The 26,817-nt window shown below is 36.0% G+C and overlaps 1 protein-coding gene across 1 annotated transcript in view; it reads left to right on the forward strand.

Moving 5' to 3' along the window:
- The window catches only part of SHPRH (SNF2 histone linker PHD RING helicase), a 55,078-nt gene extending 29,506 nt beyond the window's left edge, over nucleotides 1-25,572 (forward strand). The window contains exons 16-29 of the mRNA XM_009282501.2: nucleotides 923-1,030; nucleotides 2,075-2,217; nucleotides 5,587-5,760; nucleotides 6,103-6,165; nucleotides 7,311-7,536; nucleotides 10,119-10,262; nucleotides 11,545-11,646; nucleotides 12,512-12,580; nucleotides 14,392-14,580; nucleotides 19,974-20,066; nucleotides 20,618-20,704; nucleotides 21,163-21,341; nucleotides 23,474-23,554; nucleotides 24,824-25,572. Of these exons, the coding sequence (XP_009280776.1) occupies nucleotides 923-1,030; nucleotides 2,075-2,217; nucleotides 5,587-5,760; nucleotides 6,103-6,165; nucleotides 7,311-7,536; nucleotides 10,119-10,262; nucleotides 11,545-11,646; nucleotides 12,512-12,580; nucleotides 14,392-14,580; nucleotides 19,974-20,066; nucleotides 20,618-20,704; nucleotides 21,163-21,341; nucleotides 23,474-23,554; nucleotides 24,824-24,920 (1,755 nt within the window). The 3' untranslated portion in view covers nucleotides 24,921-25,572. The remainder of the gene's footprint in view (nucleotides 1-922; nucleotides 1,031-2,074; nucleotides 2,218-5,586; nucleotides 5,761-6,102; nucleotides 6,166-7,310; nucleotides 7,537-10,118; nucleotides 10,263-11,544; nucleotides 11,647-12,511; nucleotides 12,581-14,391; nucleotides 14,581-19,973; nucleotides 20,067-20,617; nucleotides 20,705-21,162; nucleotides 21,342-23,473; nucleotides 23,555-24,823) is intronic.
- The last annotated feature ends 1,245 nt before the right edge of the window (nucleotides 25,573-26,817 follow it).

Consider the following 26,817-nt stretch of genomic DNA (forward strand, 5'->3'; position numbering starts at 1 on the left):
TTTTATATCACCTTCTCCTGACATTATTGTAAAGAGGAGGATGAGAAAATTTGTATTTTGCTTATAAATGTGAAGCAGAGATTGTTTTTCACAGCTATCTTTTGCCAGTAGCTCATCCAAATACCCGAGAGTGCTGTCCACTCCTGGTAAACTGAGCTCCATCTGTAACAAGAATATAATTATCTTGATAGTAGCAAACAAAAAGAAGAAAGACTTAAACACGCTGTAAAATGCACAAAATAAAGATATCTAGTGAAATCAGAGTGTAATGGTGAAAGATACGTGTATGTGTGTGTACATGTTACTTGTAAGAAATACAAGTTATTTGTTCTTCACATCTACTTGATATTTTAAAATATCAAGTAAACTCGTACTGATTATATTGTGGAGACACCTGCATACCAAGAGGGGGTTTCACTGTCAGAAGTAATTTTTATTGAAAAGTTATATCTGACGCACCTAAAAATAATGAAATTTAAACCTTTCTTGTTATTTTATGGGTAAGTTTTATATGTAAGTCAGTTAAATTTTCCTGTTCTCAGATTGTTCTAGGATCTTTTTATTGTTTACTTATTCAACACAATATATTTTAATGTACAGAGAAGTAAGAATTATGAGTTAAATTACAGTTCCTTTTTGTAATGAGTGTATACCTGTTGTGTTGTTTGGGCTTGCCCAAAAGCAAAATTGCATAGTTAGCATCCTTGTAGTAGTTTGTCTTCTCAAATGTTTTTTGGGCTTACTAATAAATGCAAGATTCTAGAGGAAAAAATTAATGCTAAATATTGCTTACGAACGAAAGTGGGTGGCACGTAGGTAGCTAACCATTTTAAAACACTATGGTAGCTAGGGAGTTTTTGCATTTTCAATTATTCCTCATAAATATGAGTTGTGCATAACTTAAGCTCTCATTTCCATACAGGCAGAACAACTTCGACAGCATTATATGAGTAAATCCAATGCAGAAGTTGCAGAAGCCCATCAGGCCTTACAGCCAGTTCTTCAGACCATTCGGGAGCTCCAGAGAAAGGCAGGTACCTCTTACATATTTAGTCTCTGAATTTTGAGATTTTTTTTTAGTATTATTTTCATGTGTTTATCCAGAACTCCAGCTGTTTATTATCTCTAGCAGTTCTTTGAAGGCCTGTTTGGAATGGGACTTCGGTAGTGTGCATGCACGCGCACACACACACAGAGCCCCAAAACATATCCTGTGTTCCTCGCATAAAGAGGCACACAGTACTTGATGAACAGATGACTAAAAACAGAAGTACATGGTGGGATGATTCCAAAGCTTAACACCATGCTTGATTTTTATATTAACTGTGTTTCACTTGTAATTTAGGTAAATAAGTTACAGGTTTTGGCTTTGAAACAGTTCTGTGGTGTATCAGATGGTATTTCAGTTACTTTCAAAGGAACTGTTCTTTGACATGCGTTTGGTCATTGTGCTTAAGGCTTAATTGTGTTTTGTCAATATGACAGTTCTGGTTTCATAGGAAGGTGCAAGCCCTTAATGAATTGATAAACACCTCAGTTGAAATGCTGCTTGTCACTTGCATAATACTAAAGAAATAATAAAGAAATGAGGGCAAATGGCACATGAGGAAGTAAACTTCTGCATCTTCTTTCACCGCTTAAAATTACAAGATCACTTCAGTGTTGCTCTTGTTTAATTTTATAGAGAGCTTGTTTTCTCTGATTAAATGATCCTTTCATCTCTGAGAGAGAGAGAGACAGAGAGGAAACTTCGAGATTACAATATCTCTATGTGGCTATTCTGTGTAGATGGCCTCGGTGAATCTAACTCTACTGACCCAATTTGAAGGTGTGGAAGTAGATGGGAATGTAGAAAATTTCTTATTCGTGTATTCACTTAAACAGGAAAAGGGATATTTTAAAACATACTCTCATCTTCCACTTTCCGTGGAATTTACCAGTCTCTGTTTGACTGTAGCCTCTGCTGCAATGAGTAAATATGGAATTTACCAGTCTCTGACTGTAGCCTCTGCTGCAATGAGTAAATTGGTTGTTTGCTGAACGTTCATGGATAAATCTGTTCTTTTGCATATAGATACATTCAGGTTCTCCTTGGTGGTTGGATGTCATCCAGACAGCAATACAGTATGCCATTGATGAGGAGCTTGTTCAACGTGTGCAAAATGAAATAACCTGCAACTACAAACAGCAGATTAATAAACTCTCCATGGCAGAGAAGTAAGAGAATAGCTAAAATAGGCTAATGAATACAGTTAAGTCTGCTCAAGTCCTCTTATCAGTTTGTGCTAACAGTTGCAATTAAATAGCAGGAATTTTTGCTTCAGAGCATCTGGGTTGCAATTAAGTTTCAAAAAAGTCCCCCAAAAAGCATAACTAGATAGAAGACTTGAAAAGCAGGAGAATTACAGTTTTCTCCTAGGCAAGCACTCTTTTAAATGTTCCTTTGTATTATCTACTGTGGTTTTACAGTCTTCTGCATTCATGCATCTGCTGAGCAAGAAAGATTCAAAGTTTATTGGCATTAAAATTGAGCAACCTCTAAAAGAAACTGACTTGCTTAAATGGAAAGTAGACAGACGATATCAGAAAATCCTTGTGTAACAGCATAAAATAGCATCGCTGCTTTTCTGAGCAAAGAATCTGGGTTTGGTTTCACGTTAGAGACAACAGTACCACTGTTGTGTGCAGTTACAGAATAAGGGATTGGAAGGGACATCTGGAGGTCACCTAGACCAACTCCCAGCTTATAGATCCAGGCCCATGCTCAGAGATTCAGTCCAATCAGGTTGCACAGGGATTTGTCCTGTTGAGTTTAGGGTATCTCCAAGGAGGGAGATTTCATAGCCTTTATGTGAAGCCTGTTCCAGTATTTGACCCACTTGGTGGAAAAAAAAAAATTAAAAATGCTTCTATCTAGTTAATATTTCCTGTGTTGCATCTTGTGTCCATTGTCTCTTGTCCTTTCACCATGCGCTTCTGAGAAGAGTTTGGCTCAGTCTTTGCTGAACCTTCCAGTTAGATAGATGTAGAAAGCAATAAGGTCTCCCCTGAGCAATCTCATTTTAAGGCTGAATAAACCCTTTTCTCCCAGCCTCCTCGTGTATGTTCTGTGCTCCAGCTCCGTAAGTTCATCACAGAAAAGGGAGACATAGGAAGGAGAGTGCTCCCACAGTTTAACTTCAGGCAGTTTTCCCAGATGCATGAACAATCCTTATGGTCTTAAATACAGTCTTTCTGAATCATGTTTTAGTTAAATACATATTTTTTTATTTTTTTTATATATATAAAAACATATCTATATATAAATGTATATAAATGCATATCATGTATATAAATATCTGATGTGTATATAAAATGTGCATGTGTGTATAAATTTAAATACTTAAAATATGCACAGATTTTAATTAAATATTTAAAGACATATCCTCCAGTATGACTACTCTGTTATTATGATCCCAAAAGGTGGCATTTCCTTGCCCTTGCTGGAAGTAGGCATATCTTTTACTTTTCAGTACTTCACATAATTCTATTGAATAATCTAAATAAAGATACAAAACTTCTTTCTTCAAAAATCAGAGAAGGAAGAAGGAAATTCTCTTCAAAATGGATATTGGGGCCACCCAGCTGGAAAGTAGCTTGGGGGTTCTGGTGGACACTGAGCTGACCATGAGCCAGCAATGCGCCTCTGCGGCAAAGAAGGCTAATGGTATCCTGGACTGCATCAGACAAAGTATTGCCAGTAGGTTGAGGGAGGTGATCCTTTCTGTCTACTCAGAACCGGTGAGGCTACACCTGGAGTAGTCTGTGTCCAGTTCTGGGCTCTCCAGTACAAGAGAGAGATGGACATACTGGAGGGAGTCCAACAAAGGGCCAAGATGTGATGAAAGGACTGGAGCATCTCTCATATAAGGAGAGGCTGAGAGAGCTGGGACTGTCAGCAGCTCAGGGAGGGATCTTCTCAATGTATACCTAAAGGGAGGGTGCAAAAAAGATGGAACCAGGCTCTTTTTAGTGGTACTCAGTGACAGCACAAGAGGCAATGGGCACAAACTGAAACACGGAAGGTTCCCTCTGAACATCAGGATGCTTTTTTACTGTGTGGGTGACTGAGCACTTGCACAGGTTGCCCAAAGAGGTTGTGGAGAGTCCATCCTTGGAGATACTCAAAAGCGATCTGGGCATGGTCCTGGGCAACCAGCTCTAGGTGACCCTGCTTGAGGAGAAGGGTTGGACAAGATGACCTCCGGAGGTCCCTTCCAGCCTCAACCATTCTGTGATTCTGTGATATCAACATTGCATGGTGAGAATGATGGCATCTCATTCTGGTCAAAATAAATTTGAGGAAAGGATTGTTTGCATGTTCACACTGAGCTCATATGCCTATGCATCTATCTATATGCTTGCCTGTGTCGTACTGGAAAAAAATTGATTTTTTTCTCTCACTTGAAATTAGCTGTTTAGGAAGTATCTTTTTAAATTGTTGCTGCTTATGGGTTGTATGACTTCTGACAAGCTATCTGCGACTTAACTTTTTCTTTTATAAAATAGGGATAAAACTTATTTCCTTTTAAATTTATTTTAGCGTATGCAATAAAAACTGTAAAAAAGTGTCTTACGAAGTATTACTGGCCAGTAGTGGAAGCAACAAGTGCTAATCTCTAGTTGACTATTAGAGATGGTTAATCCAGGGTATAGTGTGAGAGATTTTCATAAACCTGGAATATTTGGCAACTGATAGTATTAACAACAGACTTGTGATTGCAATTTACATGTATTTTCAGACTAAGTGGTTAGGCAAACTCATCTATTTTATTTTAAAATACATATTGCTTAAGTAGGTCATTTTAAATGCCAAACTTTAGTAGTGTTTTTTAACCTGTGCTTTTCTCTCCACACTTTACAAAAGGGATGTTTTGGATTAAACTTTCCATATGGGGTAGAACCACAGTCTTGTAACACAGTCTTGTATATGAATGCCAGGCCTTTTATGAATGGTGCACTCTCAGCAAGAGACCTCTGCTCACAGGAAAAACACAATATGGGAAGTGCTTAACTGGTGTTCATGTTCCCACTCCTATCGTGAAAGACAGCTAGGTTTTAGGAAAATAGTTTGCTGTCACGTCCATTCAATAATTTTAATTTTGAAAGCTAACTTGCAAAATGTAGTATATTTTTGTGATGGGTGCATGTGTCTGCTGTGAATTGCACAGGTGCATTGAAAATCAGTTTGTTGGCCAACAGATGCAAATAAGACTATCGTATGTGCAGTTGTTTACCTTTAGTAGATTTGCGTTGTGGACCAGAATGTTGCAGGTGGGTGTTGACTACTAATATTCGGTCGCAACTCTCAAGTCTTGGAAAGAATCTTTCTATTCTACAAATACCAGGCATCATCTCAGGGGATACAATGGAATGATTTCTAACAGTTCGCATTACATGTAGTAGTAATAAGCATTTGCTTATGATATAAACTTCATATGTTGTCCTACATTGCTACTTAGCTATTTCTCTTCTACTTCAAAATACTGAATCAAGTTTGGATTCGGTGCCTCAGTGTGCAATTGGTTCCCTTTTCCTTTAAATCAGATTCCGTGACTGCAGAGGCCTTCAATACCTGCTCACAACCCAGCTGGATGAAGTGAAGAAGTTCCAGAAGATTGTAAGAGAAGCAGTGAAAAACTTAGAAGGCCCTCCCTCTAAGCAGGTTATTGAGGCTGCCACTATCTGCCATTTGCGACCTGTTAGACTTCCACTTAACAAGTATGTCTTGAAAATAGAAAATATACTTTAGGGGTGTATTAATAAATTTTCCTTCACATGAAATAAGAAGAGATTGAAGTCTTTATTCTGTACTTGGGGTTTGTATGCACACAGATATCGCAGATCCATTTGTTAGAATCATGACCTTACTTTGGTTTTATTCTTATAAAATCTTTTCCTGTTAGTTGTTATATCGAGTGTACATAAGACTGTTAAATTGTTCTTTTTTTTTTTTTTAAGGACTTTATGTGATTTTTATATGTTGGAATAGGGAGTTACAGGAATTACTTTGGTTTCTGATGAAATTCTGAGTGCTTCCATTTTCAATCTTCTGTATTGCAGCTGTGTCTTTTGTAAGGCTGATGAGTTGTTCACAGAATACGAGTCGAAGCTCTTTTCTCATACGTAAGTTCATAGCTTTATAAACTTCTCACTAGTTAAAAAAAAAATGAATTATATTTTCTACTTTTAAGTTTTCTGAAATAACTTTATGAACAAATTACAGCAACTTCTCGCTAGTGGCCGTGATAGCAATTTTATTAGTCAGGTTTAATTTTCTCTGTAAATTTCATTTGAAAAAGTTTTGTACAAGGAATGAATACGTGCCACTTCTTCTCAAGCTGCTATAATATGACCATACATTTGAAATTACGTGTTGAAGTATTCAGAAAGTGTATGTATAAATATAAGTACACTAATTAAATGCATATTCCTGTTTGTGCAAATATTTATTTGCAGTCCAGTTGCAAATGCTATAATACAATACTCGTTCATAGATATTTTCTTTTTAATTCTGTATAATTCATAAAGTAACAAAGATTGACTAAAGCCACAATGGGAGAGGAGATTTCAGACATGAATGCAACTGAAAGAAGGGTTGCACCAGCACGTGGTGTAAGAGAAGTATGCATAGTGGACAGTGCTGAGAGACATGGATTACAGCCCTCTGCATGCTTTCTCTTTGACTTTTATCTCTCATGTTCCTCACAGTGTCAATACTGAATTCAAAAATCTTGAGGTCACTGAGAAAACATTTTGAGAAGTCTTTACCAGTGGGAGCTCTGTTACCTAATGATTGCTGGAATCATTAGGAAATGTTAGTGTGTTTCTGAATTTAGCATTGTTTGTCAAGGAGGGAACTGGGAAGCTGTAGTGTTCTTAAATAGTGCCATACACAGCAGGCTTTGCATCAGAGTTTAACTGCAACTCTTGCTGATTTAAGAAGTCAGAATTGCAATTTTTTTAAATGAATGTGACATTAATTGTTAATAACTACTGAAAGATAATTAAGGTGCGTAAGCCTTTACAAAAGCTATTGATGATTTTGAGCTGACAAAATGGCCTGTACAGTGATTTCATTGCTGGTACCGAGGTCACTGTGTTCAAAGCAAGCCTTTGGGATATCAAGTTATAAAACAGATGTTTATATTTGTTTGGTTTGCTTTATCCTTTAATCAAATATTAGAATGCTGAAATATGTGGTGAATACGTAGGAATGGATGTGGAAGTACAAAATCAGTGATAAGTATTGTGTTGGGTTTGTTTTTAAGTGTTAAAGGCCAAATGGCAATATTTGAGGAGATGATAGAAGATGAAGAAGGGCTTGTTGATGACCGTTTGCCCACCACAAGTAGAGGACTGTGGGCAACCAGTGAAACTGAACGTGCCTTGAAAGCTATTCTCTCCTTTGCCAAAGCTCACCGAATGGATGTTAAGCTAACCGAAGAAGGCAGCATATTTCTGGAACTCTTTGAAGCATGGAAAAAGGAATATAAGGTACAGTAAATGAGATGGTGCCAAAACAGTTGTGTAGTCCATTTAATGTAATATAAACAAACTTAAGCTGAATATGAACAAATCTAAGTTGTATTCCTGAAATTAGGGTTTGCCTACACAAAGCTTTTTCACAGTGGTTATTACAGGATTTCATTTAAAATGGTTTATATATGATTTAAGAGTTTCTAAAAGCTATACTGGCTACTAAGCAAATTAGTAAGCATTGTAATTGCATCTATTAAGACAGTATACAGATATAATTAAATGTGTTCATCTGTTTAGTTAAATCAGAATGTAGCAAGACTCAGCAAATCAAATGTTGGTCCATTCTGTCATTCAGTTTACCTTCAGTCTTGTGCTAGCTACAGATGTCCTTTCACTATTGCTTTATTTCCTGGATCTTGTTTACTACACGATATAACCTGAAATAATTAGTCTCCTGTTGGTTGGATCAGAGAAAGCTGCAGGAGTATACTGTGGCTTTCTTCATGCATCCTTGTGCGTCTGTTCCTTGCAGTGAATACATACCAGCGATGGAGAAGGGGGAAGAGCTGTTGCACACAAGGGTCTCATCCTGTCTTACAGCTTAGGTGTAATCAAAAGTGTTTTCTCTTGAATGCTTCTCCTCATTTTTAATTAACACAGACTTCAGCTTCAGTAGAACACACTTGGTACACTAGAGACAGGCTTATTGACTCTTTCATACACTCTTTTTTTTTCTTTCTTTTTTTTTTTCTTTCCTGTGGTCTGACATGAGAGGAAATTCCTGTTCCTTGAAAGGTTTTTGCCCCTGTGATCTTTCTCCCAGGCCTTCTGGTTCATGATTCTAGGAAACTGTCACTTAATTTGCTTTTTCCTAGGAGGCTTTGAAAGAGCAAAGATACTTCTTACAGAGGTATGCTATCCAAGAATTTAAAGGTTTGTTATAGCTTTAGTCCATAGAAGAAGACAACATACTCTAGAGTGATTTACTTTATGTATCTTAGATTAACTAATGGAATTCAGGCTGTCTTTGTTTTTCAGCAAACTTGGTTACTGATCACCTGCTTTCCTCAGATTGGTGGCACTACTTAGGAGTGAGACTTAATCTGGAGCTGCCTTAAAAAAAAATTACTAGGTTACAGTGTAACACAGTGCAAAAACTTTTTAAACAAAATGACATCTCAATCAGCATTTAGGTATCTGATAGTTAAAGTTATTAAACACCTAATAAAGTTGTGCTGCTCTCACAAAGTCGGGTCACTTGCTTATGGTACCAAAATGCTGACTGGAGAATACTGACCCTAGCTGTTCTCATGCTTCGTTATTTTATGTCCTCGGCTTGTAGCAGTTCACAAAAGGAGGAGGACATAAGGTAACCAGTTACTAAGGCATTGCTATCTGTTGGGGATTTTCTGCTGCAAGAAGGGAACACAGTCTCTTCATGTCCTTTTACTTTAGGAAACAAAAGGTGGGACTAACATGCCAATGAGAATGAAAATAATGCTGTTATGATTCCATCTGTTGTGACTTGGAAATACTGATTCAATTGTCCATACTACTCTAATCTACATGGAGCTACAGGGATGATACTCTGTAAAATAACCCTTAAATCTAAAACAAGCTGCTTTAGTTTTTCTTTAAAAAAAAAAAAAAAAAATTAGGTTAGTTTCCTCCGAACTTTAGTTCAGTTTCTTTGGTTTTGGAGGAGTAAGCTCCTTTCAGCTTATTCTCTGCCCTTACCCTGTATGCCAGGTTTAATACACGGTAATTTTATGTTTGTAATCTAGGCATAGCTCAAAACAGGTCTTTCTTGAGCTAAAAGAAAAACCCCAAACAACCAACTATCACACCCCCCAGCAACTGAGTGTTTAGAAATATCTTTACAACTGAAAAATCAGAAATCAACAAATAGTGATTTCTGGCACTTGCCAAAGGTCTTAGAATTTCAGGAAGATCACTGAAGATTTTTTTATAAAATACATAAATAGTGGAAGCCTTGGGAAGAAGTATTTTACAGTATTATCAGTAGTTTAAAAATGTCAGTTTATATGTATGGTATACTTCCAGTTATAGCCATTTCTTTTGTAGAAAGCCAGAATTTACTACTACTTGGGAGAATTGAATCTGATGTTGTCTTCACCTTGTGCTCGTCTGTGCTTTTATCAAGACCACTCAAACTGTTAACATTTCTTTAAAACATACTTCATCTTTAAGAAGCAGTCTTAGTACTATAATAGCTAGCTGTTTAAAATTGCTTTTAATAAGTTTTCCTTATTTTATTCAGCATTTGCTTAGTCTTGCAAGGCATTTTGTTTCTGAACTTTTAGTTGCATTAGTTATTGTAATAGTAATAGTTGTAGAAGAAATGAGAGACAACTATCTATAGTTGCTCATAAAGAGAGGCTGGAAAAGAAAGCAGGCAAGATGATCTCTATACTGTTTGTTTTCCTTCGTAATTTGTTGCTGTTGTGGCTGAATTACTGTAAAGAAGTATTATCCTTTACTCCAAAAAGTTTTTCACGTTATACGTTGTATGGCAGAGTCATATAAAGGGAACTCAACTCAGTTCTGCTACTAATTTGTTTAGACTTTTCTTACAGTTACTTCATGAATATTGGATGGTACTGAGGGATCACGTGTCTGCTATTGATGAACTGGCAATGGCTACAGAACGGCTGAGAGTACGTCATCCTGATGAGCCAAAACCAAATCCACCAGTTCTCCACATCATAGAACCGCATGAGGTACAGTACTTGGCAGGAAAGAAATGTTTTTTTCTGAAAGAACCTACCTCCTACAAACATAAAATCTATATCTAGATTTATGTATAAGGTCTATAATATGCCTCTGTTTCCATTTCAGAAAGCCTAGGTGGAGTAAAGAGTTCCTATCTATTTCTACATTCGGTGTATGGGCCTTTTGGAGCTTGTAACTCATATTTTGATATATTTTTGTCAGCTTTCTGATTGTAAGAGTGGCGTGTTTCCAAAAGGCTGCTGTCCTTCCAGCAGCAGGTGAATGGCTCTGTGACCTTTCTCTACAATTGCCCAGTCTTCCAAGCTGGTGGAAAATTAAGTTGACCTGATTTCTCACCCATATTGCTACTTTCCACGACGACCTAAAAAAAAGCAGTGAAAACCTGAAAGACAAATCTTTTTTCAGTATCTTGGAATTTCTGAGCTACCTCTGAGACACTTTCTGTTCATGAACACAGAGAAAATGCTGGGTTGATTTAACATCTTTTTTTTTAACCAATAGAAATATGTTTTCAATAGAAACATTTTGTGCTTTTTTCAGTGAGATTCAGTGTAAGATAAAAATGCTTTTCTTTCTGTAGGGAAATAGGTATTTCATCTGTGAATTAAAGCAATTTTTAAATTGGAGCACTTTGCTTAACAAAGTCTAAGATTTATGCATGTATTTGCAACAATAAAAGACACACCCATTACTTTGGCCTTCATCCTTCGAGTGCTTGCCTCTTCTGCAGTATTAATAACTACACCACTACCAACTGTAATTAATCTAAAAAGGAGTCAGCTTGATGTTTCTGTCTTTGTATACAGGTTAAGAAAAGTGAAAGCTTCTAAGAAGTATAAAGAAAGTAATTAATTGTTTCTTACACATTGTTTTTGGAACCAGCAATAGAGTCTAGGATCTATTTGGCTGTAAGAAGATAGATGATAAATTGAATGAAATTTGAAAGAAACTTTTAAAAAATTAAGTAATTTAGTTTAAATTGGTTTTGTCTCTGGAAAGAACCAATAATGCAAAGAAAACAATGAAGAGCAAGTTTGTATACCTGCTGGGTCTCAACCCATTCACAGTACTGTGTTCATACTGGGTATGGGAAAGGAATAGATAATCAATTTTGCTTGGGGAGAAGCACATCTTAAATTTACAGAATGAGCTGCTGTTCTGTCTGTCCCCTGTAAATTATTCAGTTGAATTTTGCCAAAAAATGAATTTAAGCCTTATTGTAAAACTTAACTTTTTTTTTTTAATACATGTTTAATACTGTTTCCATAGGTAGAGCAAAATCGAGTGAAACTCTTGAACGACAAGGCAGTTGCCAAATCACAGCTTCAAAAGAAATTAGGACAACTTCTGTATCTCACTAATCTGGAGAAAGTAAGGTTTACAGTTCTTGGTCTTTACCAAAGTGATGTGCTCTAGTTACCTAGTAGAAGAAACCTACCATTATTTTTATTTAAAACTTACATTGTAAAGAAAATGTATTTTCTGTAAAGGTTCATTACATGTTGGAATACTGTGTGGTGTTCTTTGTGTTATTGCATAGTCATAAAGTTATTTATTACATTATATATTTTGGCTATTTGCTTAATTACACAGTTATAAAACTATGAACTAGTTTTAGATGGTTACAACTTTCATTAAAACTAACTGGGCCATGTTTACTAGAAGCTTTGTAAAATTATGTATCCCTCCACGTACCCTTGCTATTTTACAAAGAGCTTGCCTTCTTAAACAGAAGCACAAGCAGGTCTGTAGGCTTAAATAAGTGTTAAAAAAAAAAAACCAACAAAACAAACAACACCAGACAAACCTCATTTATGTTACATTATTTTAATCACAGTGTTCAAGTAAGTACAATTATGCTTAAGCATAGTTAAGCATGATTAAGTATATTTAAGTGTTTTTACAACAATGTAAAGCTGATAGAAAATATGAGGATTTTCTTGTTTGAAGCTTGTATTTTACCAGGATTTTTCAAAGCTGTAGCAGAGATGCAGATGCTATCTGAAGGACTGCAGTATGAACAGTGCTCCTTTTACTTACCATAAATTACATAGATTTTTAACTCCTCGAGATAGACTTACTTGTTCATTAACGATGTTTTTTATTTTGCTCACGCACTTTTTTTTTTAAGGACTTCATTGTTCGTTTTTTTTTAAAAGCTTGTTTTAAATATAGAATAACTTTTTATTTGTTGAAACACAAAGTTTTGTTTTTTTTTTTTTTTTTTAACTTTTAGTCTCAAGATACTACTGGGGGAGTTAACCCAGAACCATGTCCTATCTGTGCACGTCAACTGGGAAAACAGGTAAGATACTTAGTCAGCAGGTTTTTGTTTTTAGAACATCTTTACCTACATCTGAGTCAGTTGTGTGTCAAAGTTTCAACATCTTTTGTTGAATTTAAATGAACATTGTATTGAAACAGGGGAAATAAGACCTTTCCTGTAAAGTACTAGCCAACCTGTCCCCTGAAATAACATCTTGCTCAGTTGCAAGCACCTCTACTGGCTTTAGCTGTTGACATCAATGCTTAAGTGTTTTGACAGGAGTGTTCCAAAAATGTGTGTTGCTGACTGTTCTATAACTCTGAAGTTTTGCTTTCATACTTTTGTCAGAAAAATTTCTTTGCCATTTATAAGCTAAAACAATGAAGAAATAGATAAGCTTCTGTAGTATACTATTGTATTTTACTGTAACTGTACTTATTGATAGTATTTTTTTTTCTTCTAGACTTTAAAGAAATGGATATTAGCTACTTAAACAGTAGTAAAAAAATTGAATAAAGATAGGCAATCTGGATTTCTTTCCCCACCACTTGCCTCCTGAACTGCAGGAGTTGAAATTTAAGTGAGATTTAATCAAAACTGATCTATATCATCAAGTACAAAGCCATAGTTTATACTTTACTTACCATGCATTAGATAAAAAACATGAAAGGACTCCTGTACAGTCAAACTAAATTGGCTCTTTCTTTAGGGTAGCTATTTTAAGGTGTTTAACTTCTGTTAGCTTTATAGATGTGTAAGCGTGAACCGTTGTCCTGCCATGCTTCCAAAATCCCCTCTGCGCTCTTCTTCCAAGGGTGATACAACTTTTTACAGTGAACAGTTGTTTGCCCTGTTAACTGCCATTATGCTTCATCTCTGAGCTGGAGGAGCTCACTGAAAGGAAGAATAGTCTTTTCCTTAACTTTGGCAGAGACTGCCACTTGAGGTGATAGTAGCCTCATGTTGCAAGGAACTTTTAAAATGCTTTGCATCCCATTTCTGCATGATTGAAAGAAGCTTACAAATCCTAAAAGATCTTTTGCTCAATAATCAGCCATTTAGTCAATTCCCTCTGCTACTTGGACACATGAAAACTGTTTTATTTTTTTCCTCTTAGAATGGCCTGTAGAACAGACTAGTACAGAGTAAGACCCTATTTCTAGGTGCAAAAACATTGGTTTACAAATTACTTCTCTGTTAAGGAAGGTCACAGCTGACACGTAGATGTTCTAGGCCCTCAGAGGAAGGACAGCTTCTGCAATGCAATCTTTGGTTTCTAATGCATTCTGTGAAAAAAAAGATTAAGCCTCTCTGTTCAAAGTCGTCTTTCTTCTTAAATCCAAAGATGTTGTCTAGGATTTAACAATATGTAAAAATTAAAGCACTTTCTTTAGGACTTTTTTAATAAAGACTGATCTAGTATGAATGTATAAAGACTTTTACAGAAGGCCAATACAAACATTTGTGTGATTTTTTTTTTAAAAAATGTTGTAAATACTTAATCTGTGTACTTAACCTATGCATTAAGAATCATCATTCATAGAAATGAAAGACTAATATCTTTCTTCAAGTTTAAAACTGGGAAAATGCAAAAAATGAACAATAAATGCAGAGAACTTCTGTGGATCATTAATCTTTCTGTGCTGGAAAACTTTGAAATTCAGGCTTTTTAGCAGCTGGAGTGCTAAAAATTATTCTAAAATTCTTCAATTTTGATCTGATGAGTTTCATGAAAATAAAGTAATGTTTCTATGAAAATGTAATTTATCATGTATTCGTACACTGTTTTTCTTTTGCATTGATCCAAAATTGATACTGTGTTGTGTTGGTTTTTTTAATTCCCTGCATAGTGGGCAGTGCTGACGTGTGGACATTGTTTTTGTAATGAGTGTACAGCTATCATCATAGAACAATACAGCGTTGGCACCCGCCGGAGCTCAATTAAATGTGCCATTTGCAGGCAGACAACATCTCATAAAGAAATATCGTATGTCTTCACTGCAGAAACTGCAAATCAGGAGGATGATATCCCTGTAAAGGTAAGTTGTTTATGTGAGCTTTGTGGCCCAAATTTTCAGCAGTGCATATTTGTTGTGTTTTGTGGCATACTGCAGTTAGGCAATCTACCGTTTAGTTTTATAAGTAGGTTCACTTTTGCAATTAGCTTTGTTTATAACAGGTATAGTTCTTTTTCTTTTGAATTGGACATGATGTATATAGGCCTGCCTTATAGTGTAATGAATGTTTTTGCATCCTTCCCCAAGGAAGGATACACGTTTTCCTGTCAAGTAAAAGGTTTTTTGTTTGGTTTAGGGGTTTTTTTAACTTATCCTTCTCATAACTTTTAAAAGTTTTGGAAACAAAACATGAAAGGAAACAGCATGAAAGAGGATATCTTTTTAGCACCCACTCTTTCAACGTGCCTGAGGAAAGGCCTTGTAGATGTATTACAAAATGACACATCTGTTACAGTAATGCTGTCTTGGGGTATGGTGGGGAGCAGCAGCTTTTGCTGAGCTTTAGTTATATTTTTGTTTAAGCATTTGACACTGGGTAGACATAAATGCTGTTTGTATCCAGGTAATTAGTTTTTTTTAGTTGTGGTGGTTTTGGCTTTTTGTAGCTGAGGAGAGATGAGGCTTTTTGGAGGCATAGTTTTGCTGTGTTTGCTTGAAAGGAGTAGTTTGAGAAAGCTGCCTGTACTATAAGGCTGTTAGGATAATGTAAATATTTTAAATTTCTAAGTCTTCACTGTTAGCCAGAGAACGTAAATCCTGATTCTGAATTTAAGATTAGTCATCTGGAATGTTTCTCAAGCTACCTGAGAAGTAGAGTAGTTGTTTTGCATTTTGCATATCTGTGCAATACTGTCTGCTATACAAACCATAATTAGGAGGAAAAAACTGACTACTTTTTTAATAGGGGTGAATGAACATTAAAACCTGAAGGGAGATTATATCTATGCTTCCTCCATCTAACTTGTCCACTAATAAATTAGTGGACAGGTTCTAATGAGTATATTCAGTAATTTGACCCAAAGTTTATTCAGTAGTAAGTCAAATCACAGTAGAGAAAATAGAAGAATTTTAATCCTGTAAAATATTATTTATCAAAAACAATGCTTTTCATTGGAACCTGTTGACCATGAATTTTTTCTTTGGAGAAGGGTTTCTCTGGTGTGATGTTGGGTACATTCTCTTTTCTTTTCCCTACAAGTGTATCATCAATAACATGGTTGTGAAGCCACTTTCTTCAAGCTCACCCCCAATTCTTTTGATCTAGTTGTGTGGTGTAAGCTTTTTCTCCATATTCTAGATGAGTGTTGGCTCTGTGCAGCTGGATACTCTGCAACAGTATTCTTTCCGGGGGGGGGGTGTATGTTTTGTTTTTGTTTGAAAAATCAAAACAAAAACTTGGGAAAAACTATTAGTGCTTCTTGCCTATCTGCATTTTTAAACTTGTTGGTATTTGGTTAAAGCCTCACTGACTGGATACACATACCTACTGAAAAGATGATCATTGAATAGAGTGACTTTTGGTCTTAAAACGGCTCCCTGCCTGGGCAATTTCTTTCTCAAGGCTTTCCGCTGACAATGTGCAGCTCTGTTGAAGACTGCTGGCTGGATTTTCCACTGTGACTTTCTGTGTTTTTTCCTTTTAGCCTGCCTTTCTAAGGAGACAAGGTCTTTTCATTGTACTGTCTTAGACTTCTCCCTTAATTTTGCAACCCATTAGATAATTTCAAACAGCTTGACAGAGAGTCTGAGTTTCAAAGGTAATTCATTTTCTACAAGTCTTACTAAAATAGCCATCCACATAAAGTGTGTCTCCTACTTAGCAAAATACTGCGGCTTGACTTTCCCCTTACTACAAAAGATATCTTAAAGTTCAAGTTGGGGCAGGGGGGGAACTTTATTTGTAGCTTTTGTGCCTTCCTAATGACAAAAGTTAATGAACCTCTAGACACAAATGTGTAGGAAATCAGTCCTGATTGCACTGTTTTACTTTTCTTGGTAACAGAGGGTTTTCATTGTGTTGAAGGCAGGGGTGGAGGAAGAGACAGCATCTCCATGAGTCATTAGCAATACTGACACATATATAGTGCATAGGTACATTTTTGCTTTGCACAAATCTGTTATGGAATACTGTTAAACCAAAAACCTGTGGTTACTGCAGTTGTGGAAAAAATAGAGGATTCTGGACTAAAATGCAAAGGTAAAAGACTAATATTGGTAATATTTTGATTTAGATGATACTGCTATCTTTAATTAAAATATGATTATAATACAGCTGGACATGCCAATCATAGTTTTAATCTGGTTAACATAGTTAAAAGTAATAACGAAATGCGCTGACAAAGAGTTCCATGGTATGTGTGCAAGTCTCCTTGAACCTTGCAGGTATACTAGGGTTGCTGGCCTGTACTGAAGTCAGTGCCACCATGTTCACACTAGTTATGTCAGCCTCCCTGGACAACTGGAGATCCATTTTATGAGTAGATGCTTCCTAACTCAAATTATTAGATTTGAAGTAGTTGACAGCATGTGGCACCAGGGGGAGTAAATAGGCTATATTTTTGAAGTGCTAGTTATTAGGACCTCACTTCATACGTGTTTTTTAACAGATTATTTCCTCAGGGTTTAGAGATATCACCCTGTTTCTAACAAAATTTCAAACATGTTTCATAACTCTCATTAAAAAAATAAACAGAATAACTAAATTTATGTTTCATAACTCACATTAAAAAAATAAACAGAATAACTAAATTTCATAAGTACAACACAGAAGGAACATGTCATCTACTGTCCTGTGTAAAGGGTTGTAGTGTTTTCTTTAAGTATTTCTGCATCAAAAACTTCAGGCAAAGCAAAAATACGAATTCTGCGTGAATTCACACGTCATCATGAGCAAGGCCCATTCTTATCTCACAAAAAATTAACTTATATTGTAGCTTCACTTTATGTACTATCAAAACAAGCAGCACTGTTAAAAATAAAAATTTCTACCTCATATTCCTTTAAGGACAGTTAACAAAGGATCACTAACTTACTATGGTTTCTATAGAATACTGAGGTTAAGATCAATATCTTGCAGTATATATATATATGAAAATTGTGTGATTATTCAGCGTGTATGTTTTCATCTGAACTTTCTCAGTCCCTCTAGTCTCTTTCAGTATTCAGTACCTCTTCCCCCCCCCCCCCCCCCCCCCGCTGTTGTGTCATATATCTCTTGCTCTTTATTGTACCAGCACTAACCATCTTAAGTTAATGACTTAGATGCAAAAGGACTACTGTAAATGGAAGCATTTTATACTGAGAGAGAGATTACTGGCATCCCTGCATGTTTTGGTTCTGTAAAAGCTTCCAGTGTCTGGTCAGTATTACAGTGGGTATTGCCAGCCTGTCATCTGAGACAGAAATTGTTTGTTAGAGGGTAGTTTTCATTCTAATGTGTGCTGTTCCATAATTAATTAGAACTAGCTAATCTGTTTAAAAATACTCATCTGGATATTCAACAAAATGACAAACTCGAGGTGTATGGCTAATGAGTGGGGTAACACTTTTTTTAAGACAGACCGAAAACCGTCAGTTTCATCTCTCCATAAATATTGAGAACAAAACTGAAATTTTTTGTGTGCTGTGAACCAAAGCTTTAGTCAACTGTTAGTTCAATAACAGATTTGTCTAATATAATGTAAATGGAGGGATGGAGAACTTTGCACACTTAGTTATCCTGTTTAAAAAATAGAGCAAAAAGACTGTAACCACTTTGATTGTTGTACTGTTTTTTGTTCGCCATAGTTCCTCTGACTGATCTTGTACAAAGTCACGTTTGTAACACCTGAATCACAGGAAGTCTGAAGGGTGGAAAGATTAACAGTGGCTAAAGCTACTATCTCTTATAGCAGGGAAAAATAGGACCTACAGTAAGGTCCAAAAAAAGTCTCTGAGGAAAAGACAGTCAGAGCAGATTAGCCAGAATTGTCATCATTGAATCACATCATTGAATGGTATCAGAAAAGCACATAAATGACTCTGGAATATATAGGAAATACCAAAAGTTGGTCTCAGATCTCCGAACTGAAGGTAGTTATGATTGGCAGGCAGCTGCCGTAGGGCTGCAAATGTGTCATTCGTCCTTGCAGATCATAACACCTACTGACATAAGCATTTTTAATTGTCTATCTGACTTTTGGAAACAGTGTTAATGTCTACCAGGTGCAACAGAGATGTCATGAAAAAAGCTGGTTTACTTCTGTGTCTATGACAGAGTTGGAATCACTATGGAAGACCCTGGGAAATAAAATGGTACTGCTTATTGCAGCCTTTGGTAAAACAGTCTGCAAAAAGTCTTTTTACATGTATTTCTGAGGCATTTATTTAGCTGCATAAGATATGAACGATTGAGCAGCCCAGCATTGGTTCCCAACTTGTGCTTAGACTGCTGACATCCTTCCCCACAATTCTGCAAAGCAGCATAACTTCAGTAAATTTGATCTGTCATTGTAGCAAGCCAACATAGTTAATTCAATGTTCAGAGGACAGGTGCAGACAGAAATAAAACAATATTTGTCCAGCTGAATCTAGTGCAGCTTGAAATTACTATGCATGTAAGAACTAGTAAGGAATTAAATAAGGGCTTCTTAAATACATTAGGTAAAATTGCTGTCATACAAAGTACATACTGAAGGAAATAGAGGGAGATACTAGAGAACTGTTTCTCGGAATCCTCTTCCCGATTTAAGGGGAAAGGGAGGAGCACAGAAATCAAAGTGGGCAACAAGTAGAATGTAGTATTGGATTCATTAAGCACTGAAATACTTCTGAATGCAGAATATGAAGATGTTTTTGTTGCAGTGTGCAATCCTTCAAGAATTAATTTAATTATATTTATGAATTTCTTATTATTTTAAATATAACTAACAAGCTTCATAGTACTGAGCATAAGTTCGGCATTGCCAGAGTGAGAAACGAAAGCAGCAGAAATAGTGTTCAGGTAGGTTTTTTCATTGCCAGTTTTCAAGAGGTGTGAAGGGAGGGAAATTTAAACGTGCATTTGGAAGATTCTTTAAAGATTGTGCCGCTAAGTTAAACCTCAGCAGGCCTAACTGGCATGTTTGGTGCAACTGCACTGCTTGGGCTATCCATTCAGCCTCACACAGAACTAGATAGGTGTGTCTGTGCGGCACTTCATTCTTCCGTGTGCTGCACATGCTGTAATACACCGCTGATCCTATGGCAGTGCATTATAAGGGAGGTATAAAAGCAGTTCAGTGCTACTTAACCTGCCCTTCCTCCAGGTTGCTAATTTTTAAATTTGTGTAAAGATATGTAAGAGTCGTAATATAACATTGTTTAGTAAAACAATGAATGTGGAAGGAGTTGTTTAATATCCTACTTTACTAATGCTGTTCTTTGACTTTTCATAGGGAAGTCACTCCACCAAAGTGGAAGCTGTGGTCCGAACACTGAAGAGAATTCAATTTAAAGATCCAGGGGCTAAATCCTTAGTTTTCTCAACGGTATTAATTACCAATTTCTGTCTTGTCTTTGTGTGTGTGTGTGAGTTTAAAGCGGTCACAATATTTTCAGGAATTAGTTTAGCTACCAAAATGTCGAATCATTCTGTACAGCCACTTGATTGTTTTGAGAATTTGTAGGGCAATTCATGTAACTGGGACATGAACAATGGTCGTAGTCAACAGATGTAAAAGCTTGTTTCTCTAAAGGGCAAACACGTACATTTATATGGGAGCATTAGAAATGCTAGATACTTTTAAATGTAATGTCCAGATATTTTTGATACGTTGTAAAACTGGTTTTGTGATGGCTACCAATTTCTTTTATTCAAGCTGATCTTTTAATTACATTTCTGATTTAGTTTTATGAAAGATTCAGTTCCTGGCACACAATTTTTTTTTCTTTTTCTTTTTTTAAATTGCAAATGCTAGTATTTTGAAAGGCCTTTTTATCTACTCTTTTTTGGGGAAGTTAATTAGTATATTTTAGTTGTCATTGCTGTTTGTAATGTTGAGTTACTTGTACAGTGTTGTGTGGTTTTTTTTTTTTACAGTGGCAAGATGTGTTGGACATAATTTCAAAAGCTTTGTATGACAACAATATGACTTTTTCGCAGATCAATGGAATTAGTAAATTTCAGGTACATAAAGGATATTTTTCTTAAAATTATTTTCAGTGGGGAAAGTTACAGTTCATAGAAGTTAATTTGATCCTTTTACTTCATTGTTTCATTTGAGAAACGGAAAGAGCAGCAAATTTGTTTGGCAGAAGCTTTGATCTCTAACTCATTAATTCCAAAAATCATAATCACAAAATGCCACAATTTAAAGCCTTTGGAGATAAACAGTACATTCACTTTTGAGAAAGAAGCGTTGGCATGGATGTTAAGGATGAGACACACTGATCAATGCTGCAAGAATTTCTTGCCTTCCCTGATATGTGTCAAGTATCTGTTCTGGGATGACAGGCCTTGGATCAGTGCAGGACTGTCACTCTGCGGCCTGTAGTAGCTGTTATAATTTCTTGAAAATATAGAGATGTCCCTCACACTCTTTACTGAGGAACTTTTTTCACGCTGCTGTGATGTTTGCCTTTTAGGAAAATCTCTCTGCATTTAAATACGATCCGAACATCAATATTTTGCTGCTGCCTCTTCACACTGGTTCCAATGGACTAAACATCATCGAAGCAACTCATGTTCTGCTTGTGGAACCCATTCTGAATCCTGCACATGAGCTACAGGCTATTGGCAGAGTACATCGTATTGGCCAGACAAAGTAAGAGTTAAAATTGCATTGAGTGGTTTAGATATGGTCCAGAATAGGACTGCATACTGTAATCAGAATAAATCTAGTTCACTGAACTTCTCAATTTTGGAGATGAGAGTATTTATAGGAATCTTATTTTTAAAGATGATCGTATAAGGGACAGAAAGATTAAAATTAAAAAAAAAAAGTTTGCTGAAAATACACAGTGTTTATTTTAGGGAGTTTTTTGTGCTATGGGGGTAAGATGCAGAAGCAAATCGCATTTAGACTTTTAGGAAGAGTGTAGTCTCTTGAGTCCAAGATCCTGAAAAACCTTGTTCAGCTGCTGCCCTATTTTATGTGTGCTCTTGTTGCCTTAATTTTTAACTTTGAAGTTCTACTTGTAAGCATGTCCAGAAATGTTTTAGCTTTGCAGGTATGAGCAACTTGCCATTTATGTCATCTGTGGCTAAGTTCAGGCATGGCCCTTCCTAGTTTCCTTGAGAGGCTCCTTCTAGTTGGTCATTCCCAGCTCCAGATTAGGAGCTGCATAAGTTATTGAGGTTTTGGTTTTGTTTTGGGTGTTTTTTGGTTGGTTTTTTTTTTTGTGGGGGTGGGGTGGAGGGGTCCAGAAAGAAAGTTATAGCACACACTTTTTAGAACTGATCAGTATTTAAATTACAGTTCTGCCTTCACCCCCTGTCTAGATCTTTTTGAAGACATTAATGAGTTTGCTTATCTCTTGTTTGTTTCAGTGTAGTAGATTTTACATGGGTAGTACTGAACGCTTAACAAAGGTTTTGGAAAGTTTGTCCTGAATGGATAAGATGTTTTTCCTTAGGTTTCATGTCACTTGAAAAAAATAATAAAAACCCCTGTACATGAAGAAGAAAAATAGCTGGAATCAATTCTGTAATAATAATATTCTAGAATAATAGTGGGGTTTGTGTTCTGGAAATGGAGGCAAAGCGAGAGGGCATGAATGAGCATGTATGTGAAAGAATGTTTATGAACAGGTGGATATTTGGGTGTGTTGGTAAAGATTTTGAATTAACTGTGAGGACATAGGAAAGATTGATTGCAACAGCCTGCATTATAATTTTACACGATGCTGGCACAAAAGGTCTGGCAAAAACCTTACAATAAAACCAACAAGAATGTGTGCTGTACTTCTTAACAATAAGACTTCAGCAAGGCTTATTTGAAAAAGGGCTGTGTTCAAGTACAGTGAGCATAAGGGAATACTCTGTTTAGTTTCACTGGTGCAACTATTACCAGTTCAGTTGTTCTTATCTACTTCTTTTTTTTGGGTAGACCTTTGCCTATGAATCACAAAGTATTCCCCCAGCATTCCTCTGTGTAATGTTACCTGCCAAAGTTTCAACTTAAGGTCTGAAAACCATCCAAGCACTTTCAAGGGTTCATAGCTTGAAAAATGTTTATACTGGGGAGCCTGGAGTGATTTTTCATTTTGAAGCTGACTCTTTTCCATTTCACTTTCTTGTGCCTGACATTTCTTTTTTTATTACAGCTTTCTTTTTGAAATTTTATTTCTTAAATGGAGTTCTGATTTTGTTTTATGTTTATTGACATTTTGGTTTTTATGTTTTACCGGTGTTTACAATTTCATGTTTACTGACTACAATTACTGACTTTAAAAAAAAAAAAAAAATAGTATTTTACCATCTTCAAGAACAATATTGTTAAAACTCTGGGAATGAGCTTTAATTATCCACCACACTGAGCTCTGTCTCTTGGACTGAGTTGTGACAATGCAGTATAAACATTGTATATAACCAGTGGGCCAAGTCATTTCTTTAAACGACAGGCTAGGCTCTTGAGGACTGTTTGTTTATAGTAGGGACACAGAAAGCAGAACTTTGCCCAGCATCTGCTTTAGGATTTTACTTAATACAGCTTATATTCATTTAGTATGTGATCCAGCCAAGTGGAAGTGTGTGCGCTGGGAGGCACTAAGCGTCCTCAAATGTCAGTGGAAGTTGTTAATCATCTTGTAAGATTTCTTTCTTAAAATACAGAGGCTTTTTTTCAGCACTCTTACAATAATTAGTATGAGACAAAAATGTGGTCTTGAACTTTGACAGTAACAGCATAACTTCTGCTCACTTCTGGTCTTGTTTTCTTTTTTTAAACACATTCAGATCTACCATTGTTCATAGGTTCCTGATAAAAGCAACAATAGAAGAGAGAATGCAGACTATGCTGAAAACTGTAGATAGAAGGTATGTGTTGAATTTTTTAAAACATCATTATTGCACTGAAAATGAAAAGGTGGTTCTCAGCCATACTTTTATTACAGACAGGTATACATATAAACTTCAGCTGTTCTCCTTCAGATTGTTTTGATTGACAAAAAAGTTTTGAGACTTGAAAAATTGATCTTTTCACCTGGTTCTGCTAACTTGAAGCTTAAGGTATTTTTATTCTCTGGAGAATATTTTGGTTATATTTTATTTCATAAAAGCCCAATTAATTAATAAATTACGTGTTACGATTTATCTTTTCAGTTTACCTATTTCCATTAGTATAAAAGCATTGAAGTTAATAGAGTAATATTCTGCTTATAGCTTAGTATTATAAGAGTAATACTAAGTTACTCCGGTAACACTGGAGTAACAGCATATGTTGTAAGCTCTAATCTAGGACACTAATTCTTTCTTTCATTATTTTTAAATTCTACAAACCTAGTCCGTCAGTTCTGTGTCACACTGGTTGGTTTTGCAGTCAGTGCAAGAGTTGTCCAGATGCTAGCTCATAAGTCAGTCTGGTGTGCAGACACAGAAAGCAGTTTTCACTGTTTTATCTTTTCAAAATCTATAAGCGATGACAGACTGGGAGTGGAACAAAAGTGGTATTTACATTCTTTATGCAGAAAGTATAAGAGGCTTTTAGGTCTTTAACTATATCGTATACACATAAACAATCTAGGAGGAGGCCTTAGTTTAAGAAAATTAGTTTTTTTCCAGTTTTTTGGCTGTTTCAAATTATGAGACTAAAAATTTACATTCATGTCTTTGGCTGTAGTTATAAAAGATTTCAGCTTTACCTTTGAAAGAATGATTTAATCAGTTTCCATATCTGTAAAGTTAGCACTACTTTTGCATGTAAAGTTCAGGTGAATATACAGTGGTTGAATGATCCGATGAGGGCTAATGTTTTGAAAGTAGTATCCAACCTTATGCTTGAAAGCTGAAGCCAATCCCTTAAATGTTAAGAGGGCAAAGCGGATTAACCCATGTTCTGCTGCCTCTGCAGTGTTTGGTGTTGACCACTGTTAGGGACAGTAGATGGACTTCGTATCTTACTCAAAATGTGCAAGAGAAGTAGCTGATCAGTGTACGTATTTCCCCTGATAGAAAGTGTGTTTTCCTGCTGAGCTTCAAAGCTGAACAGTTACTGGACTCTGAACTGTGTGGTCTGTCTTCAGTGCACACAGCTTGTTACTTAAGTTGATTCCTTCTCTGATGTCTGCATGCAATCTTTTCCCACAGCCACACGAGCTCTTCCATGAAACAGTCAGAAGCCTCAGTTCTGACAGTGGCAGATTTGGCTGACCTTTTTACAGAGGAAACTGAAGACCTTGAGTAAAAACATTGGTTTGGCCTAATGAAATCAGAAAGTACCTGACCTAATATGCACCGGTATATAATCCACTTGATCTGTCATTCCTGTAAACATCATCTAACATTTGTCCATAACAGAGCTATTGGAAATCAGAAAGTCTTAATTGTTACTGGTTTATTCTGTGGTGAAGTTCTTAACAGCACACACTTCTGATAGCACTGGAGAAAACTTGCACTTTGCACATTATACAAAAGCACGGATTCTATTCCCAAAGAGCATTTGAGCTGGATGCTACAACTGAGATCTTGGACCCTTGGCTGAGAGGATTTTTACCATCAGGTTTGATTGGCTAGTAGCTCAGTCTGAGAGCAGAACTATGTGGGTGGTTGGGTGGGAAAGGGAAGCAGAAAAACACAAATCTAACTTTTTTTTACTGTACAAAGAATTGTTAGAAAGAATGACTGTAAATTAATGTTCTTCTAGAAAGGGCTTGTTAGCATTTAATGCAGAGTTACTGAACGTCTTACTGGTAACACTTTAAATGACTAATATTTACTAATAATTTGGATATTTGTATTAGGCTTTTAGATATTCATAAAGACTTGTGACAGTTAAAAATTTCATTGTTAATGCTTACTCACTGCAAAATGATGATAATTAAATTATGCTTTTCGTATGTGTGTTGGTCTGGTAATCAGTTAAATACTTGAACTTACTGTACATGTTTTCACTTATTCTTGAAGCCATGACTAATTTAGTGCTTTGTTTAAAAAAAAAAAAAAAAGTAATGCATTTGTTATGGAATTTTTAAAAAATTAATTGGTTAAGCTGCTGATCACTTTATAATCACTTGGTGCTTGTGTACGTTTTCTCACCCTGATTTCTCTGTCTAGTTCTCCCCCTTAAGGATGCAGCAATCTAAATACTCAAAATAGATGAGATTAAGGTAGGCAGTCTAATTATTAGGTACCTAGTCTAAGTTAGATAATCAGTGGAGAGAGATGAAACTTTAGTGAAACTTCACCCTTAGATATGCAAGATCACTCTACCCCATCTATATTGACAGTAGAGAGTTTACAAAACAAATCTAGGCTAACTTTTAGACTGCTGAAAGTAGGCAAGATAAATTCTAAGCCTTTTGGCATAGGTTATGGATACACATTTGCGTAACACCATTTCTGAAGGTATTACAGAAGCAAGCTCAGGTACGCAGTTGGTGTTAGACACGATTTTGTGTTTAGAGACTGGGCAAATGTATATGCATAAGCAACAGGCTACTTCCCTCAAATTACAATATTTACTGTTTGAGTAGGCAATGTTTTTTGTATATTTTAGAAATCTTACTTGAGGTTGAAATTAAAATGAGTCCTTTAAGAAATATCATCTTAGAATTTTTACTCTAATAATGTCTGCTAAATAGATTTGCTATGTAGTTATTGAGCTTCTTGAGTTCTCTTTTCAGTCATACTACATTTGAGTTGCACCATTTGAGTATTAAGCCTATCCGCATGGCAGACAAGTTTTCCACTGCTGACAACAAATATGAATAGAATTTACATGAATAATATGTATCAAGAAGTGGGTTTTTGGCATTTATAGTCTGTTGTCCTTCTGGACCGATTAGATACTTTGTTCTAAAGACTATTTGAGTAAATTTACAGACAATGTGTCTTTATTTCCCATATTTGTAATATGTACTAGTCTTATTTATACATTTTGTTTTGGAGATTACTGATTTTTTTTTGCAGATTACTGTTTGCAGCAAGGGAAATAGAATAGATAGTAGACTTTTTTTAAAATGAGATTGGTCAAACAGTTTGTACAGAGGCTGTGACATCTCCATCCTTGAACATACTGGGAACTCAAATGACCCTGAGCAACCTGATCCAGCTTCAAAGTTGGCCCTACTATGAGTGGTGTG

This window comes from Aptenodytes forsteri, unplaced genomic scaffold, assembly GCF_000699145.1.
Source record: "Aptenodytes forsteri isolate BGI_AS27 unplaced genomic scaffold, ASM69914v1 Scaffold357, whole genome shotgun sequence".
In the NCBI taxonomy this organism is placed as follows: Eukaryota; Metazoa; Chordata; class Aves; order Sphenisciformes; family Spheniscidae; genus Aptenodytes; species Aptenodytes forsteri.